The sequence below is a fragment of the Nipponia nippon genome, unplaced genomic scaffold, assembly GCF_047370975.1.
Source record: "Nipponia nippon isolate SJK-2023a ecotype South Korea unplaced genomic scaffold, ASM4737097v1 scaffold_3, whole genome shotgun sequence".
NCBI lineage: Eukaryota > Metazoa > Chordata > Aves > Pelecaniformes > Threskiornithidae > Nipponia > Nipponia nippon.
Genome location: NW_028262347.1, coordinates 19090031 through 19108753, shown reverse-complemented (window position 1 = coordinate 19108753; position 18723 = coordinate 19090031). Strand labels below are relative to the sequence as shown.

At 37.2% G+C, this 18723-nt stretch overlaps 1 protein-coding gene across 4 annotated transcripts in view; it reads right to left on the bottom strand.

The window, feature by feature from the left end:
* Nucleotides 1-18494, bottom strand: part of TAFA5 (TAFA chemokine like family member 5) — a 440132-nt gene extending 421638 nt beyond the window's left edge. For all 4 annotated transcript variants that reach the window (XR_015706840.1, XR_015706841.1, XR_015706842.1 and 1 more), the window contains exon 1: nt 17919-18494. Coding sequence is in view for 1 of the 4 variants with exons in the window: in XM_087767437.1 (XP_087623563.1) it covers nt 17919-18030 (112 nt within the window). In the remaining 3 variants the exon portion in view is untranslated. The remainder of the gene's footprint in view (nt 1-17918) is intronic.
* Nucleotides 18495-18723: the final 229 nt, after the last annotated feature.

The following is an 18723-nucleotide window of genomic DNA, read 5'->3' as shown; positions in this document are numbered from 1 at the left end:
AATGTGGTAGGAGCTCAAAGTCACGGTGACTTGAAGTGATTGAGAACCACGGGCTTAAGGGCTGTAAAATATTCTTGTTTGGATACTGCAAATTGTTCTAATTTGTACCAAGTAAACAAAAATACCCAGGTATAAGAACATTTAATAAATGTTGCTGGCTGGCTATTCTACTGTATATGATCACCTACACCATGAATCACTGGCAATCAGTACTGGCAGTAGTTTAGAACCTATTACAGCATGTCTTCTGTTTCAAGGGAATGGCACCCTGTTCACAGTCACCTCTCACATACAAATAATACGTGCCCTAAAAGTAACCTATTCATAGTTTTTCTCCCCCACTGGCTTGTCCTCAAGGGGCACAACCCACAGTCTGGGAAACACAGTGCTAGGGAAATCTTCAAGGCTATAGTTCCAATGAGATGCTGCACAACTTTGTCCCATAATAGCTTAAATAAAAAGTCAACAATTGAGTGATATAATGGACTGGTTGTTGGAAAAGAAAAAAAAAAAAAAAAGCAACACAGAAAAAAGGCAACACAGAAATAAGTTAACAGCTAGATATTACAATCTCACAGATGCCTAACATTAAGAACAGCAATATCATTAGAAGAAAAGTCTTGAAGAGATCTCTTCAAGTCATCAAATCCAGTGCCTTGCTATGTCACAGACCCCTATGTATTAAAATCCTTTTTCTAAATCAATTCAATCCCACTTCCATTTAATCCTGAGCTAACATTGTCCTTGTTTTTTTCTTTTTTCTTTTCTGTTGTTTATTCTTCTGATGTACCTTATTATATTTCTCAGTTGTTGTTTGACTCAACAAGCCAAGCACTTTTAAACTTCATTTCTGGAGTGGACATTCCATTCTTCTGAACATCCAACCACTTTTCCACCTAGTTCAGTATGAGTTTCTGAATAAAGGGAATTACACATAGCTTTGCTGATGAAGTCTCAACAATGCTGTCTATAGCGACATTAATATTTCTCTATTTTCTAATTCACCTTGGGGTCACCCATCTTTTTCACAATCCAAGTAATGATTCATAGCTAACATGCAACTAACCAACATGCCAAGGATCTCTGCTCCTGGACAATGATAGATGAGCTCTCATTTTACTGCAGAAATTCATGCTGATAATTAATAAACACATGATGATGTACTTCATCCAGCTCTAGTTCACCGCCTTTCTATTACTTAAGTCTTCAATATCATCCACTGGTGTTACACCTTTTCTTATACTCTGACATATCAGTAGGATTTTAAAATGCAAGCTAAATGAGATATGTGCACCCTAAATATATTTCCTTCTTGAAGCATTAGATACAAGGCATTCTTTTATATTATTTAGACCCTTGACTGCAATACAAAATATGCCAGACTGGTATCAAATGATGCCATGGTCGAATCATTTGTTCTAAAACAGTGAAACCAGTCAAACAACAAATTCTACATACAGAGACTACTGCAACAGCTATTTGATTTGCTATGTAAAAGAAAATGATTAATGCTTTTCATTTAGTAGGAAACAGCTGCACTCCTAACTTTACTATCTGGAAAGCAGGAGGAGAAGTAGCTGTTTAAAAAATCATATCATTTTCAGTGAAAAATGGCTTCAACTTTGGGAATAATTGCTGTTGCCAGTAGGTTGTTAGGAAATTAGGAGCAAAGCATTGAAATAAAATGTATTAAGATTCAGAAGATTTTTAAATAATTATCAATGTGAAAATTAATTACAAATATCAACTGTTGGCCTGTTCACACATATCAGCAGTCAAGAATACACAATTCCAGCTTAAAATAATTCTCCTGTCACTCACACACTACAGTAGCTACCTAAATGTGTTGGAAGGTGTTGAATTGGGGAGCCTAAAATATAAACCGAAAGTAACCATTTAGTCCCTTTCTGTCATTCTCCCTCTTTTATTGCAAGTTCTAACAACGTGATCAATTAAACAAGAGATGACGAATTATTACTCTTTTTGCCATAATTTTTCTAAGTGGAGAATTACATAGTTGAAGAACAAAAGATGCACTGGCATTCAGCAAAGATTAACCCTTACCCTGTTCTTTCTGCTCCCATGACAATCAAGTGCAAGAAAATATTGATAGCTTTTCTACCATTTTAATAACTTTAATGTTCTTTAGAAAAGGGGTCAAACCAATGATTTACCTCTAGAGAATCTGGCACAGTATTTTCTAACTAGCAAAGTAATTGTTTTTCCATAACTGCAGTTACAAGACCTTGATCTTGAGTTTTAATGTGCATGTACAGAAATGTACATCACATTTATTTAGCTCAGAAAGACTGTTCTTTTGATTATGCCTGCTGACCAGGTGCTAAAAGTACTAAACCATGCAACAGTCTGACACACCAATGCTGGAAGTGTTCCCAGCTGCTGGCCAGAATCTGATCACCTTTTTCTAAGCAAGGTGTTCAAGAAAGTAGTAAAAAACGCTCCTGTCTAACACCACCTGACAGCTGGGCTTCAGCACCTGTGGCTCTGCTGGATGACCTCCACATTATAGGGAAAAGGAAGACAGTCGTATCAATTCTAACAGACTTGGCAGCTTTGGTATAGCTGATGTCCAAATACTCCTACTTTCATCCCAAAGACAGCTGCAGAGGGCAAACAGTAATAGCCTGAAATGATTTGGGTCATTTTTCTCAAACCACAAATGCAGGATAGTATGGGCATTTCTTTCCTCTACCATCTTCAGACTCTCACAGTGATCATACTCCTCCTATTTACTCCTCATCAGGATCTAGATCTAGAGTGCGAGAAGCAGAATGCACATACAGGATTCAACTCTACCCCGTGCCAAGTGTGAACATAATAAACTCTGTAAAAAGCTCCTGTTTAAAGAAGAGGCGGTAAGAACTGAATCCAGGAAGGCCAAAATAATGCTGGAAGCTTGACAGAAGTGCTCCAAAAAACAAACTTTCTCTAGAATCGCTCCCATTTACAAACATGTTTGTCTTTGGGCCACTAAATAAGGTCACAGCTTAAAGACATCTTTTCTTCCTCATCTTTGGCTCAGACAGCCATGGCAGCAAAAATATCCCCCTGGCTTTCATCTAAGACTTACTGGAATTTACCTGCTTTTCAGGCATGGGTTGGTCCTGGTGAAGCGGTCACTCGTATCTCCAGATTTGCACTGCATGTATGGAAGGAAGAGGGAACTATGATTTTATGTGGAAATGAAGCTCCGAATGAGACAAAATTCAAAAGCCCATGCTCAACAACAGAAAACATCCACTAAGCAGTAAAAATGTGTACAAAGTCCAGTTGAAACTTTCAGAGGCCTACACTGGCCTGTGAAAGTAACTTCTAATAGCATCGCCATTCCAAGAAAACAATTATGTTTGTTATTCTTGACAATGAAGTGTAAGAAACAAAAATTTTATGATGGTATTAGCATGATTGTGATACTAATTCCCACAAGATTAATGGAATAAAATACAAACCCAATTTATTCAGATTAACTTACCCTCATTTTCTTCTTTTACACACAAAATGAAAAGACTTCTATAAATTAATTGAGCTATTTATTCTACAAAAGAGAGAGGGACATGCTTGTTGGCAGTGTTTTATGAACCTGAAAGGTAATGGGGCCCATAAAACTCCTTGACACTTGTTTTTGAGCTTCACAAATTTAGAGTCTGTACCTCATACTTGAAGTGTCAAAAAGACTAGTTTCTTTTGCCTGATTCATCTACCAGCCAAATTTGCCACTCACAAGAATTCTTCATAGATTTTTACTCCCTTCTCTTTAAAAAATAATACAGTTTAAGTTCCTTGAGGTAATAAGTCTTTTATCAAAGGCAAAACTAACAGATGCATTATGCCTATCCTGCAAAAAAAACATGCCACAACCACTCTTTTCAATGTTATTGAAAACATACAAAAGAAATGCATTTATGTTTAGAAACATGTTGTTAGTGTAAGATCAATATTCTTCATGAAAAATTGAGATTCATCTTACATAAATCTGTTTTTTCATATGTACAGAAACTAGTCACACAATGGAGAAAAAAATCTACTATAAAATGAGGCTTATGCCATGTATATGTGTACTCTAATCAGTACAGATAGAATCATTCATAGAATCATAGAATGTCCTGAGTTAGAAGGGACCCACAAGGATCATCGAGTCCAACTCCTGTCCCTGCATAGGATGACCCCAAAAATCACACCATATGTCTGAGGGCGTTGGCCAAATGCTTCTTAAATGTTGTCAGGCTTGGCGCTCCCTGGGGAGCCTGTTCCAGTGCTCCGCCACCCTCTGGGTGAGGAGTTTTTTCTCTAAAAATAGACATTGCAGGAACAAAAGATACTAATTTCCAATATTTGTAGAAGTTCCACATATAGATGAAAGTTTTCAAATGTAATAGAGCCCTGAACTGAACAGAAAACTGAAGCACATTTTAAGTGATACCTCAAAACTACCTTTAGAAGTCTAGCTGGTTGCAAAAAAAGCTGTATACTTAATTTCAACAGAAGTAAGAAATATCAAGATTTTGGTAGATATTTTGATAGCATTTGCATGAATTTCACATGTGGAAGCTCTTCTTCCTTTGTTAGCTTCACTGGCTCAGACACTCATGCAAATTTCCAATGTGTTGTTTCAACATTAGTCATCTTAAATCCAAGTTCAGGGAAAAAAAAAGAAAGAATGTCTTCTCTTTTCACCATTAATTCTCTTTCATTATCTGCAATTGATTTAAAAAGGAGTCTTTTCAACTGTTTACAGACAATAAATCATTCCTCATCTTGTGTATTTAACCCTGCTCAAATTCCTTGTTCTCAGGAAATAAGCATTATGGTAATTTTCCTGGAATAATATCAACTGATAATATATGTAGGTTTTAAATGTATCAAGCAACATTTTTTCTGCCTGAGTACAGTCCCAATAACAGCTACTTTCAATGTGAAACAAAATACATTTTTATGGTTATCCCTGTTGTATTTTATAGAGCTAAGCACTGCAACAGTGGATGAACCTCCTGGCCAAGATTTGTGTTACCATGCACAGCAACTGAAAGAGTTAGCCAATACACATTCTGTAAGACCTTGATTTTCCTGCCTCTCAGCTAAAATATTGTTATTCCCAATGTTGGGAACTAACATTTTGACAGTTTGTTAACAGCTTTAATTCCTCCACTATGGCAGCGCTTGCATTTAGCAAAGAGACAGAAGCAGATGCTCTCCCTTTCAGCAGGTACAGCTTCCTGACTAGCAGTAATGTTTCAGGCTCAGGTGCCTGTGGAAAATAGAGGCAAGTCTCGACACAGAATCCACTACCTGAAAGCAAGCACTCAACCCAGCTCTCAGCTTTTAAACAATTTGCACCCATAGACGTAGCTCATACCCTATAAACCAATAAAGCTATTTATCTTACAGCTCTAGAAAGAGCTGCTGTTATCAATATTTAAATATTTAAGTGTTTTTACATAATTTTGGAGGAAAGACCCACAGAAGAAAAAATATTACATCTATTTACTGATCAAACTACTCCTAAATAAACAAAATTACTCCTCTCAAAAATTCCAGACAAGATATAAATTAACCAATATGATACATTTGTTTCCAATGAAGCAAAACTAAAATGCATGATCCAGAGTATCATGTGGTTTTCTAATATGTGTATCCCTGTGTTTACACATCAGTCAGTCCTGGGATGTAGGTAAGGGGAAAAGCAACCAACACATAAACAAGCCTCAGTGTGAATTTACAAGCTTTTATTTTTTAAGAACAGAATTTTCTCCGATGATTGTCTGTCACATAGTTGTACCTGATTTGAAAGGCGCTCTGTTGACTTTTAAAGAAATGCTGTCAAAGTCTGCAAATCAAAGTTAATATCCAACTTCCAATTCTTTTCAACATGTCAGCAAGCAAAATTCAAAATTTTATTTCCTCTATTTCTTTAAATTTATACTTCTTTTTCCTTCTAACTGAGGTTTCCATATTACCTTTCAATTTAAAAAAAAAACAAACAAACAAACAAAACAAAAACCAACCAAACAAAAAAAACCACCCACCAAACTCATGGCACTATCTCTGCTCTTCAGGGAAAAAAAAAACAGCAAATTCAGAGATGTGGGAAAAAAATGTTACATTTTGCTCAGTTAAGTTCAGCTACGGTGCTACATCCTGAGAATAAATATACGCATTATAGAAATATACACTGAGAAGAGTAAACCAGAAAGCAAAATAAGAACATGAAATTTATTGAAAGCATACTTTAGAAATGCTGCTCTTTGACTTTACAGAAGAGCTCTGAAATTTTCATTCCATATGCTTTATGTGACCATCCCTTTCAAACAAAGACCAAAACCAACTAGCTCCGGTTTAAGTTCTACCTTCCTGGCACCCACTTTTAAGAGAGCTGTTCCTGTTCCACAACTGGAAAAATGCATATTATCCAGCCAAAACACAGCTGTCCTTTGTCGCACAAAACATACATGACCTGAGTAATATTAACATGCATTTGAAATTTAGACACCTCTGTCATGACAAATGACGTATACCCATCATAGCTAGAAGGGCTCTCCAGCATTTTGGCAAGTTAAAATGTTTGCTCAAATTACATGCACTGAAACTGAAAGCATATTTTTGCTCAACAGTTCAGTTCTAACCCTCAGTGCATAGTCATATCTGTTGCTTTAGTATACTTTTAAAATAATTTAGAATGACAGGAGAAAAATTAAACTCTAATTTAGGATGTATTATATTCTCTGTGCACTGTCAGTTTACTAGTTCTAATAAAGTACATACATGCAAGCCTACAGTATGCCATATCACAGAGTTTATAATTGGGCTCAGAGAACCTGATGCATGTGGATGAAAAACAACCAAGACCAATTCTCAAATCTCTGCAGATCTAGCAGTTGGGAGAAAAAGTCTCTACACATATATCAAGTTAATTTGTCTGGCAAACCGTGATTCACATAGCTGTACTTGTCAGACCTAGTAACAGAAAAGCACTTCAGAAAGTGGCAAGACAAACAGTAGGGCCAATTCACCTGACCTTAGATAAGAAAAATAAGAAAGCAAAACTGAAAAATATAGAAAACTAATATTGGACTCTATGTCAACATGGAGCACTAAATTCTAAAAGATCAGGGAGGAAATGGACATCAGTTACCACAAGCGGTGAAATGAAAGGCAGTGAAATACACTGGGAATGTGCTCTAATAAGGTAATGTAGGAACTATTTTCATGAGTTCTACAAATTTGGTCTTTGATGGAGACAAAAAATGCCCTATAAATTTCAGGGAATTAACTAAAAAAATGAGATAGGTAGTTGCTTTATTTTATTTTGCATCTGTGCTTATATTAAAATATCAAGAGGAAAAGACTACTTTGACTCTGTGAAACTGAGGATTCTGAAGAACGTCCCTTCCCTCTATATAGAGACAAATTATCTGAAAAAACATTAAGCAATTGTTCGTGGTATTACATATGCTCAATACAATGTCAGTCTTATGAAGTCAATGTAATATTTGTGCCAAAGAATATACTGGTTTACCTATATTCCTGTCAAATGTCAAAATGGAAAAAGATAAGCATTAAGCTGTTTCATAGGAATTACTTTTGAAATGCCACCAACTCAAGTATTATAAGTTGCTTTTAAACTAATGCCTTGGAATTGTATCTGAAATACCTCAAATCCATTTATCGTAATTACAAGTGGCAGTACATGCAACTTATCACCCTAAGAGTTCACAGCAGCACTTTACAGAACTCTGCAAAAGCATGGGAAAGGGAGCCCACATAACACCATAAACTATTAAAAAGTCTCTTGAGTAAGACATTGTAAAGAAGATTACATTAGAAAATAGTTACATTTATAGACAGAATTAAGGTAGAGATCTCTAGTTATATAGGCAGCACAACCAGATTTGGCCAGCTGTTAGATGAAAAATGTCCATGAAGATATATACCATGGAAAAAGGTGAAATGCAGCAATATATTCCTTGAACAAAAACATATTGATAAAAGAATAAGGTATAGAAGGCAACAAATCTCTCCAGATGAAAAGGACTGTAAAAACAGCACTTACACTGAAGAATGCAGAATTGGAGGAACAACTCGGCTCATAAAGCCCAATACCTTACCAAAAATAACCACAGAACATAAACTTTTTTCATATATAGCTTTTATTTTCGAGCTGAGGGGAGAAGGAAGGGCAGGAGAAGTTGAGGGAGTGGCACTTCAATGCTCAGTGCAATTCATACCTGCTCTTATATTCAAGGTAAGCACTTCTAGTCTTCTTCACCCCTGCAGCTTCTTATATATATATGTACTCATTGTTCACCTTTCAACGTTTTCCTACCTAAATCACTAGTAAATGAAGGTGATTCAAATGTATTAATCACACTATAAAAGGCTGCACAGTGCAAATATGTTTTGTATGGAAGAGGCTTGAAAAATGAGAAAAAGAATGGTAAAACTGATAACCTTTGGTACGCTCATCTAAAATTCACCTAGTTTCCAACTTTTGGGTGAAAGACAACATCTTTAGAGTGCCCAGAGTGTGAAAATACTGGCAATGAAACTGCAGAATTTACAGTAAGACAAAACACATTGCAAAAAATGTTCAGAATACAAGCTGTTTGCAAAGATGTCTTCAGAAAATCCCAGTAATTTATGCCAACTACATCCCTCAATTTGTACAAATCCTTTGCTGCAGTAGTTCAATATCTTGACCTGCAGTCTTAATTAATCTGTATCACAAGCCTATTTTTCTATGGTTTTTCTTCCCTACAGAAATACTGAACCAGTTACTTGACTTTAAACATTTAAATATTAAGTGTGGGCCTTGAAAATAAAATAAGCAACATTCTAAAGACACTGTAATGAAGGACTGGATTAACATGATAACATATATGTTAAAATCTTAGCAAGTTGTTTAATCTGCTTTTTAGCCAACAAATACTTCTGCAGCACAATTTACTTCAAACTACATCATGTATCTAAAACAGGTCACATGAACTGCACGGTAAAAATGTCTATGTTTTGTCATTGACTTTAAAAGGAGATTATGGTAAATATAGATGACTACACTGCAGAAATCTAAAGTAAGGAAAGACCAGACCTATTCAGATGGAATTGAAACTATTTGTCAGCCATTTCTTTTAAGCTAATGGGATGTGAGTTCCAGAACATACATGTTTGCTTTTTTCTAGCTGGAGCTGATAACTTGTAAGAAAAACATTTGCAAAAATTCTTTAAAACGATATCTTAGAAGAATCATTATTCCAGGTATTAGGATATACAAAGACGTTAGGTCAAATGCCTTATACCAGGTAATTTCCCTGAAATTACCACCTTTAAGTAACATTCAGTGAGAACAATTTTTAAAGCCTCTCAGTGTTTTTTACTGAGCACACATATACACAAACACATATATACTCTCATCTTAAAATGAATGTTCAATAAAGCACTACTGACAGTGTATAATGAAAAAGCTCTGGAACACCTTTCTGATATTTTTCAATAAAATGTTCTTGAAGATTAACTCAGATTATTATATTAGTTCAATTCAGAAAGGAATTTTATATTTTTATGATTCCAGCCTATATACAGAACTACTTTGGAATTCATTCACTATACAAAAAATAATAGAAAAAGTCACATTTCTTTCAGGTTGCACAGAAGAAAAGTGTCTATCCAAGGTACAACTAAATATAAAGTCCATTTTGGTTCAAAAAAATGAGAAACTGGTGAACCTTTTCAGTAACACCAGAGAATGCTATCAGTAACAGGTAACCTCTCACAATATGTGTTACGCTTGTATTTAGTTTAATTTAAAGCAAGAGAACAAAAATCATAGAATGGGTTGGGTTGGAAGGGACCTTTAAAGATCATCTAGTCCAACCCCCCTGCCACGGGCAGGGACATCTTCCACTAGATCAGGTTGCTCAGGGCCCCATCCAACCTAACTTTGAATACTTCCAGGGACAGGGTACCCACAACTTTTCTGGGCAAGCTGTTCCAGTGCCTCACCACCCTCATTGTAAAAAATTTCTTCCTTTTGTTCAATCTAAAACTACCCTCTCTCAGTTTAAAACCACTGTCCCTTGTTCTGTCACTACAGGCCCTGGTAAAAAGTCTTTCTCCATCTCTCTTCTAAGCCCCCTTTATATATTGAAAGGCTGCAATCAGATCTCTTGTTCTCCAGGCTGAACAACCCCAACTCTCTCAACTGTTCTTCACAGAAGAGGTGTTCCAGCCCTCTGATCACATTCATGGGCCTCCTCTGGATCTGCCAGAAGTGCCAAAGTCACTGTTCCCACAGCATTTCTGCTTCCAATTGAACAATTTAATGAATAGTGCAAAAGTTTAGCTTAAACCCACTTCCATCATCTGGCTAAGCTGTTCTGCCAAACTTTGCACTGGTGTAGTTCAATGGAAAAATTAAATATTCCGCTAAAAGGGATACTGACATCTGAGAGTATCCAAAGTGATACAGGCATTTGGGGTTATCTCATACTGTCAGTATCTCATACTGTCAGTGTATCATCTCTTAGAACACATTTGTCAACATCAGAGCTCTAAGATAACCAGGAGAAAAAAAAAAAAAAAAGAAAAAAAAAAGAGTTCTAAGAGCAAATGTAAAAGCCACCATAAATTAAACTATGATTAACAAGAACACAATAAGAATTCCCTTTTACTTTTTGATAAACTTCAGAAAAATTTCTTTTTCATATGTAGTAATTTGTCATTTCTGTAAGAATTAAGGACCCTTTTCTCAGGTGATGCAGCTTTGTCAGCTAACGGAACCAGCAGGTTCTACCACTGTGCTTGAGTACAGTCAGTCACTACAATTCTTCTGCACAATAGATGAAAAAATCAGGAATCAGTCCAACCAACATAACTTGCAATTTGAAACATTACCAATCTCCTAGGCATTCTGCTCTGGGCTTTTATGCAGTTTTTGGTACACAAAAATACAAACAGAGCACATCTGTTAACAATGTTCTGGAATTAACCTCTACACAAAACAAAACCAGAGACAGTCCCACTTCTGGACCTTCAAAACACCAAACCGAACAATGGGGTCACAGCTCAAATTGCTACTTTCAGTCAGAGGCAAAGACAGAAGGAAGCTTTATTTTGCCAGCTATGTGATCCTAAAAATATTGGAAGACCCTGCCCTGTTAATACACTTTCCTGTTAGAAGAGAAGGAGACGCCAGTGGTGGAGGACTCTTAAAGACAAGGGTCAGCTGAAAGCATGTGTTAACTTGGGCTGCAATGAAGCAGAGAACATCAAAACTATAACAATAAGTCATACCAACCTACAGCCTTGAAGGGAATTGTAACCACAGGAAAAATAGTAGCTAGAGGTGTCTCTAGATACAGTTCATGTTTTCTCCAACAGCAGCATATCGTTTGGCAAAATAAATAACATTTTGTTCTAGAGAAGTAACTTCCTTATTGCTGTACTGGGCCACAGGCACTTAAAAGCACTAGTAGACGCAAAACCAGGTATGATATTGTGTAACTAGCTCTGGCACAGACTCCTTTGAAAAACAGTCAGTTATGCTCCTCACCCCAGAGTTAGACAAGATACTTTCCTGTTATCTGAGAGCAATCAAGTGTTTGAAGAAAGGTGTCAAAAGAAGCAGTCCATCCAGAGATCGAAATAACCCATAGGACACAAAGCCTTCAGATGAACAAATCATCACACGAGTGCAAAAACCTCTACCATTATACTTGTGATTCCTGTAGTATAGCCAAAGTCCATTTGTTGAAAAGCATACACAAAATCTTTGCAATAAACCTCTACACCAAAAATATTGGAAAACATACTCTAAATACGGTGAAAACATACTCTAAATACGGTTCATATATTTTCAAATAGTCACCGCATAGCATAACATTTTCCTATTTGCAGGGCTAACATAAAAGCATATCCATGAAGAGATGACTTCCCAAAACATCTACAATAAGCAATTTTGCCAGCCATCTGTGCAAAAAGCAGTGTAACTTCTCTTTAAACAACAACAAAAAAAAAAAACCTAAACAAATCCCCAGCCCAACAGCAGAACAACACACCTGGTCAAATATGAGCCTAAGCATGAAAACATTCTGGTTTGAATTTAGCAACAAAGAATACGCAGACCAGGAAGACTGTGGTTAACAATGCTATCTAGATTTGCCTATGTATTTGACACTTCTGTACATAAGTCAGTATCCAAGTGCATTTTCGAGTTATTGGCAATATTCAAGGCATACCTCTAATAAACATTAGCTGGCATGCCAGATGCTAGACTAGCTGTCAATGTGTTTTTTTCACATAATAGCCTTATGTTTAAAGCACTCACTAAGAAAGCACTAAATTACATCTAGAAACTGAGAGATTTCATATCCCCACCTTCTAGCAGAGAAGAACGAGTCGGAAAATACCCACTCATAAGGCTAATCTCAGTGAAGGACTTCCTACTACTTCAACTGAGTCACTAAGCAAAGAGTGAAAAATAAATGGAACCCCAGTAAAAGAAGATACAATCTATCTAGCCCATGTTTACACACTTAGCTGGAGCAGTGGGGCTCTACTGCTTGCTCCCAATGCTGTTTTCATAGTACATGGTAAGAACAATACAGTATATTGCATAAACAGAGAAAAAAAAGGAAAGTCAAAGAGGTCTCAATCTCTCTCCTGTCAAACCTGCTGAAAGACATGGAATACTCCTCTGCCACATATTTAATTGAAAATTTCCATTTCTTTCTAGTTCCCCCTCCCTACCTGTTTCCCATTATATCCACCTATATCAGTGGTTATACTTGCAGTGGAAGTAAGAGTTACCAGAATTCAAATACATTTGAGAAATTGTAGATGGTGCTTACTTAGCCTTAAAGGGTTGAATTCAACATTAAAAGCAATAAGAAGACATTTCTTATGTTGATGCCAGTGACTTCTATGTAATACATGATCTGGACAGACCACAACATAACTGGTGAGACAATCTCAATGTCAGTTTGGCACTCACATTGACAGGTAGTATGTTGTAGAGGCCATTAAGTTCAAAGCACTGGTTTTAATTCAAAAAATGAACCTTCTTAAAAAGGAGCAGCTGGGATGTTCTATAAAGAGACAAAATTCTGATACCTTGCTTTTCTTATTTAATGTCATGAAAGCATTAGTTTTTATATCTATACACAAACTAGACTGAAAAAACTTTGAATAATGATAGTTGTTCTATATGCCAATTTATTCTGTCTGCAGAGTTTGGGAAAAATACAAGCACAGTAATTCTTGCAGAAAACATAATAAAATTACAGATCAGTTTGGACAGATTAAAAAAATCTGTCTTTTTCATTTGTAAAAACCAGAGAAAGTGATCTGAATGATATAGGATCAGTAACAGGAGCTGTAGGCCTTCATTCAGAGGTGACTTGTTTGCATCCAACATAAATCAGCAGTGACCATTTATCATCTAACAGCTGTTCAGTAGCCAATGCATGATGATATGGTAGCTCCTGTTGGAGAGGTGTCCAGGTGACAGTCACAGCCAATTGTCATCCCTGCTGGCAGTCTCAAAGAGCATAAAGGAACAATAAGACCTCGAGACCATAGCAGCCTATGTCTTCCAGACAGAAAGCAATTCCAGAACAGGACAATGAAAAGGTGTTTCTCAAATGAGCAGTGTCCACCCAATGTGTAACAACAGGATCTCAGTTTAAGGTGAGGTCAATAAAATATTTTTCATGGGAATTATCTGCATTTTGTATGGTATCATGCAAACTCTTTGAGACACTTTTGTTATTTATCCTAAGGGTTCGATTTTTCTGCTCAACAAATGCCACAGATTTAAGTGGTAGACTGCAGAATCAGTCATTTAAGAAAACCTATCAGTATTTCATCATTACAGTGTTCTTATTTTGTATTCTGCAAGCAAAAGAAATAATGAATTAGGAGAACATTTCCTCTTTCCATTTCTTATTACCGTGAAAGAACTTGCACTTACAATGCAGAACTGTAAAGTTACGGGAAATATTTTGCATTTTAGACTTTTGAATTCTTTTTTCCTAGTACTATCACCATTTAGTCAGGATAAATGCTGGGCTTCATATTGCTGTCTTCCATACACAATATTTAAAACAAGAAGTTGAACTTTCCAAGTACCATTCAGTTCTGATAGTTCCTTTCAAAAAACCCATTTGCTTGCCCTTAGAAGTATTACCTTAACAGGACAGCAAAACCTATAACACCACAGGGGTCTAATGTTCTACTCCTTATGCTTACAAAACAGTATAAAATAAGGAAAGCCAAAAGCTCATAAGCACCACAACTTTGCTAAAAATGAATCATATGTTGTTTTAGACGTCACCATTTACATTTAAAAAGCACCTCAGTATTTACAGCAAAGCCAACTGAATAAATGCATGAAGAAATAATTCTGAATCAAAACCATGTTATTTTTAGATTTCTGATGTAGCATGCAGCTTTGATGCCACATAAAATTCCTTTAATTTGACCAAACTTTCTAACATGGAAAAATGTAAATCCCAGTTACAGAAGGAGAAAAAAAACAATTCAATGTAGCTTCACAACATAAAAACAGTAACTTAAAGAATTCACTGTAGGTATTTCTCTCTGGTCTACCATTGTTCATTAAACAAGTATGCTGAATGCATGTCTGGGATCCAAAAATGTCACAACTCCTCTAATTCTGAATTGCCATTGAAGGTGGTCACACTTTACCAGGACAGCTTTCTGAGACTGTTTTTACATTTACTGGTGCTTCTGTTAAGTAAACTAACTCCTTGGTGGTCACACCAAGGACCATTAACAGCCTATTTCTACTACTTCATTTTTGCCTTCTCCTGTTGAGAACCTACCAAATCAGACAATTTTTCTTTGGTTGGAGAATATTACATTATATTTATCACTATAGCAACTAACCTAATTGATTTGATGCAGGTTTCTCTTCCACCATAGGATGGAGCCACTATCCCTAAGTATAATCTAAACATTTAAGAAAGGAAAAACTATCAGTTGATTATTTTACCACGTCAGAGAACATAATTGGGCTTCCGAAATTAAAGTACAAATGAAAGTCTAATGGAATGTACATGTACAACGAGAGCACGCTTTATAAATATGCTTATCTGTCAAGTAGAACTGAGAGTATGGTGTTTACTGGTTGCCCCCAGTACTAGGGAAGACTATCGTACAACAAATACATTCCCAGAAACAAAGATTCACAAAGTAATTAGGGGAAAGGGAGGAAACATTCATATAACTGATTCAGAAATAAGCTTTTTCAGACCAATAGATTAAAAATTAAAATAAGCAAGGTAGATCTAAAGTTTTATTTATAGTGCCAAAAAAAAGGAAATATGCAAAAGTTCTGTTTGGTTTTTTTTTTTTTGAGCTGCAGGGCTTGATGTAAATGTAGTAAAATGATACAGTGACTGATAATCAGATATGAGGTTCCTGTAATTACTTTAATAATGTATTCAACTATATTGTTTTTTTACAGAAGTCTGCTTGATATCAGAGATTTAAGTTGGTATATTTCAATATACCTGAATATAAGGTGTGTGGAAAAATACAGAACACCTTACATTGTCAAGTTCTTTTCTTTTACTGCCCAAGAAATATGGCAAGGCTGTTATTCTTAAAACATAACTGACACACACATCCCCTCCCCAGTTATGCTTTTCTTCAAAAAAAAAGCATCGGATGAAAAAAAAGACTGAATAAACCCTAGATGATTTTTAAAAGGATACATAACATTTGCAGTACTCCTTCACCTAGAAACAGCCTCACATTTTTTTCCTTGATTTTTAAACAAGTTCACCCTTTCCACAGAGCAAAAACATTTTTTGCAATTTTTCAAATACTACCACTGGAGAAAATGTGCATGGTGCTTCATTAACATTTGGAATTGCAGTTGTCAAATCAGTGAAACATTACATAAATGGTGGAGTGTTTTGACACTGCATATTTTAAGCTGTATGGTGCTTTTCAGCACTATACGGAATGAGGAGCCTACTACATGTTTGAGGAACACCATCTACACTGGCTGAGAGAACTAATTAGAAACTGGTTATTTAAACACACCAGAAATTGCCTTCACATTACCAGCTAACATTTGCATCGTTCAGCATCAGTAAACAATGCAAAAAATAAATAATGAACAATATATAACAATTCAAACATTCCTTCGGACAGAACATTATCAAACCTCTCACTGTTGAATATAAATAATTTTTAAGGTGTCAGAGTTTACAGTTAACTCTTTCTGAGGCTATGCTGATAGAAGATATCTGCACAGAAGAACTCATATCTTCTCATAAAAAGTCCAGGATCCTCCAGATATTTCTAGCACAAACTTAAAAAATATTTCCTATTACTAATATCCAGCTGAATTCCCTTTAAACTTAAACTATTCATCTTGTAATATGCATTTACTGAGTCACTTATCTCATCATATGCACATAAATCCTTTTAAATCTCAGTATGTTGTTTAGTATACCCTCTATATTAGCACATTGAATATAGCATTATGTACAAAATGAAATTATTTAAGTGTGGCCTGTTTGATATGATTTTTTATAAGTGTAACGCAAACTGTGCTAAATTACAAAAAAGAATTATAAAATACGTTGTTCTTTTTAGAATAAGCCTCTTTCACTGTTGTCAGTATGAAGAATCCCTGTAACATGAAAAAAAGTGAATTAAAGGTTCTCTTAGCTAATTACAATCTTGTTTCAGGGGAAAAAAAAAACCACTTAAAAACAGAGAATATAATATGCTTGGAGGGAATGGAATAGAGGGTTAAGAAATGCAGCAGGCATGCTCCTGAAAAACAGAATCCATTTCCTATTCATCATAACCTATACCTATTACAGCTCAACAAGACAAGCCTAGTGCAAAGTCTTTTATGCTACAGCTAATGAAAGAAATACACACTATGGGTAAATTACAGACCACATTCAGCTCACATTGGGAAAATACAGTGTAGATTCATTTTGGCAAAGTTGTGCAGGTCCCTCCTGATAAATTACATATTTTTTTATTATTGCATAGAAACTGCTTTTTCTATTCTCTTTGAAAGATTCACACTCTGGTACTATGGACTAACTTGCATTCCCTAGAAGTATGGGCATTAACTATATTTATATTACATAACTGCTTCAAAATTACTCTTGCTGAGAGCAAAAAAACTAACAAGAAAAAAAAAAAAAGACCTTTAAACGTATTAATAGTCTAGGCACTTGATTCTTACAGATATCTTATCTGCAACTCAGTGTGATTAATGGACAATCTATCAAGTCTGAAAAAGAATATACAAAACTCTACCAATAACCTGTGATGCAGCTCTAAAACTGATAGCATGGGCTTACTAAACTGCTGAGGATATGCTCAGGAAGTGCCGGGGAGTTCCAATGCAATTTCACAGTCAGAGAATCACATATGATCGTGGTGATGTTAAGACATCTGTCACTTGACTAAATATGTGCTTCCTAAAGGAATGAACATAAGGAAAATAGTTCCTGTTCATGGAAGGTGGACAGGGGTAGGAGAGTGTGTACGCAGAGGGAGCAGCCTGGGAAAGAGCTGGCATCATCTAATAATAAACAGCGAACAGTGGATCACGGTTACTACCACTAAAAAGTTTGTTCTAAAGATCCAAAAGAGGTTTCTGTTTGGACTGAAAATGCCACATCCACAACCTAAGGACATCTCATGCTCCCAAGCAGTGGCAGTATTAAAGTGTCAGTCTACCTGCTTTACCATGGGGGAGAGGGGGAGGATGTGTTGAGGTGGCAAGCCTAAGGCACAGTACCTACGCCTGCCAGCTTCAGAGCTTAGCCTTTGCCAGAAGCGTTACCTCAGATGGGAAGGGCGTGGATTTACGTCCAGCAAAAGCACCAGGACAAATATGTACTTACTGCAGTAAGCGATTAGGAGACTAGCCAGGATCATGATAGCCCAGAAAGTTGAGGACATGCTTGGCAAGGTGCTGGCATCTTTCCTACTGCTTCTCCTGGGAGATGGAGCCATTGAAGCCACTTCCCCAGTGGGGGGGAAAGTCAGAGAGTTTTACCAGCCAGCTCTCCCCTTGACTGATGGCCTGTCTCCACGTTTAATCCCCAAGGAAGGCATCTTCCAAACACCCCGCGGTTCGTCAGCAGCAACACGGTCCTGTTGCAGGAACCATCTTCCAGCCAGAAAGCCAAGGCGACTCTAAAGCCTGCAGGACTTCAGCGCAGTGGCCACAGCCAGCTTTCCTCCTGTTACTGTGGCGAGGTTCACTAGCGTGGTGGGTTTTACTGGGACTCGGATGCCTGACGTGCTGCTGAGCTTTGAAGGTGTCCCACGAACGAGCCTCTTTTTTTTTTTTTTCTTTCCTTTTTTAATTTGCAGAAGTTGTTTCGCTTGTTGTCCTTTCCCCTGCCTCCTCCCCCTCCCCCGGGAGGCAGACCTCCGCAGGCAGGGGCCCGGGCCGAGGCGGTGCTAGCGCGGGGGGCCTCCCCCGCCGGCCCGCCCGCCCGCCCGCCGCTCTAGGGCGACCCCAACTCAGGCCGCCGCCGCCTGCCAGCCCAGGGCAGCATGGCCGCGGGGGCAGCGGGCACGGAGGGGCGAGGGCACCTCGGCGGCCGCGGCCGCCCGCGCGCGGGGGAGGGCTCCGCTTGGCAGCTCCGCGGGGCGAGGGCGATCCGCGCCCGAGCCCAGCACCCGCGGAGGAGCGGGGGG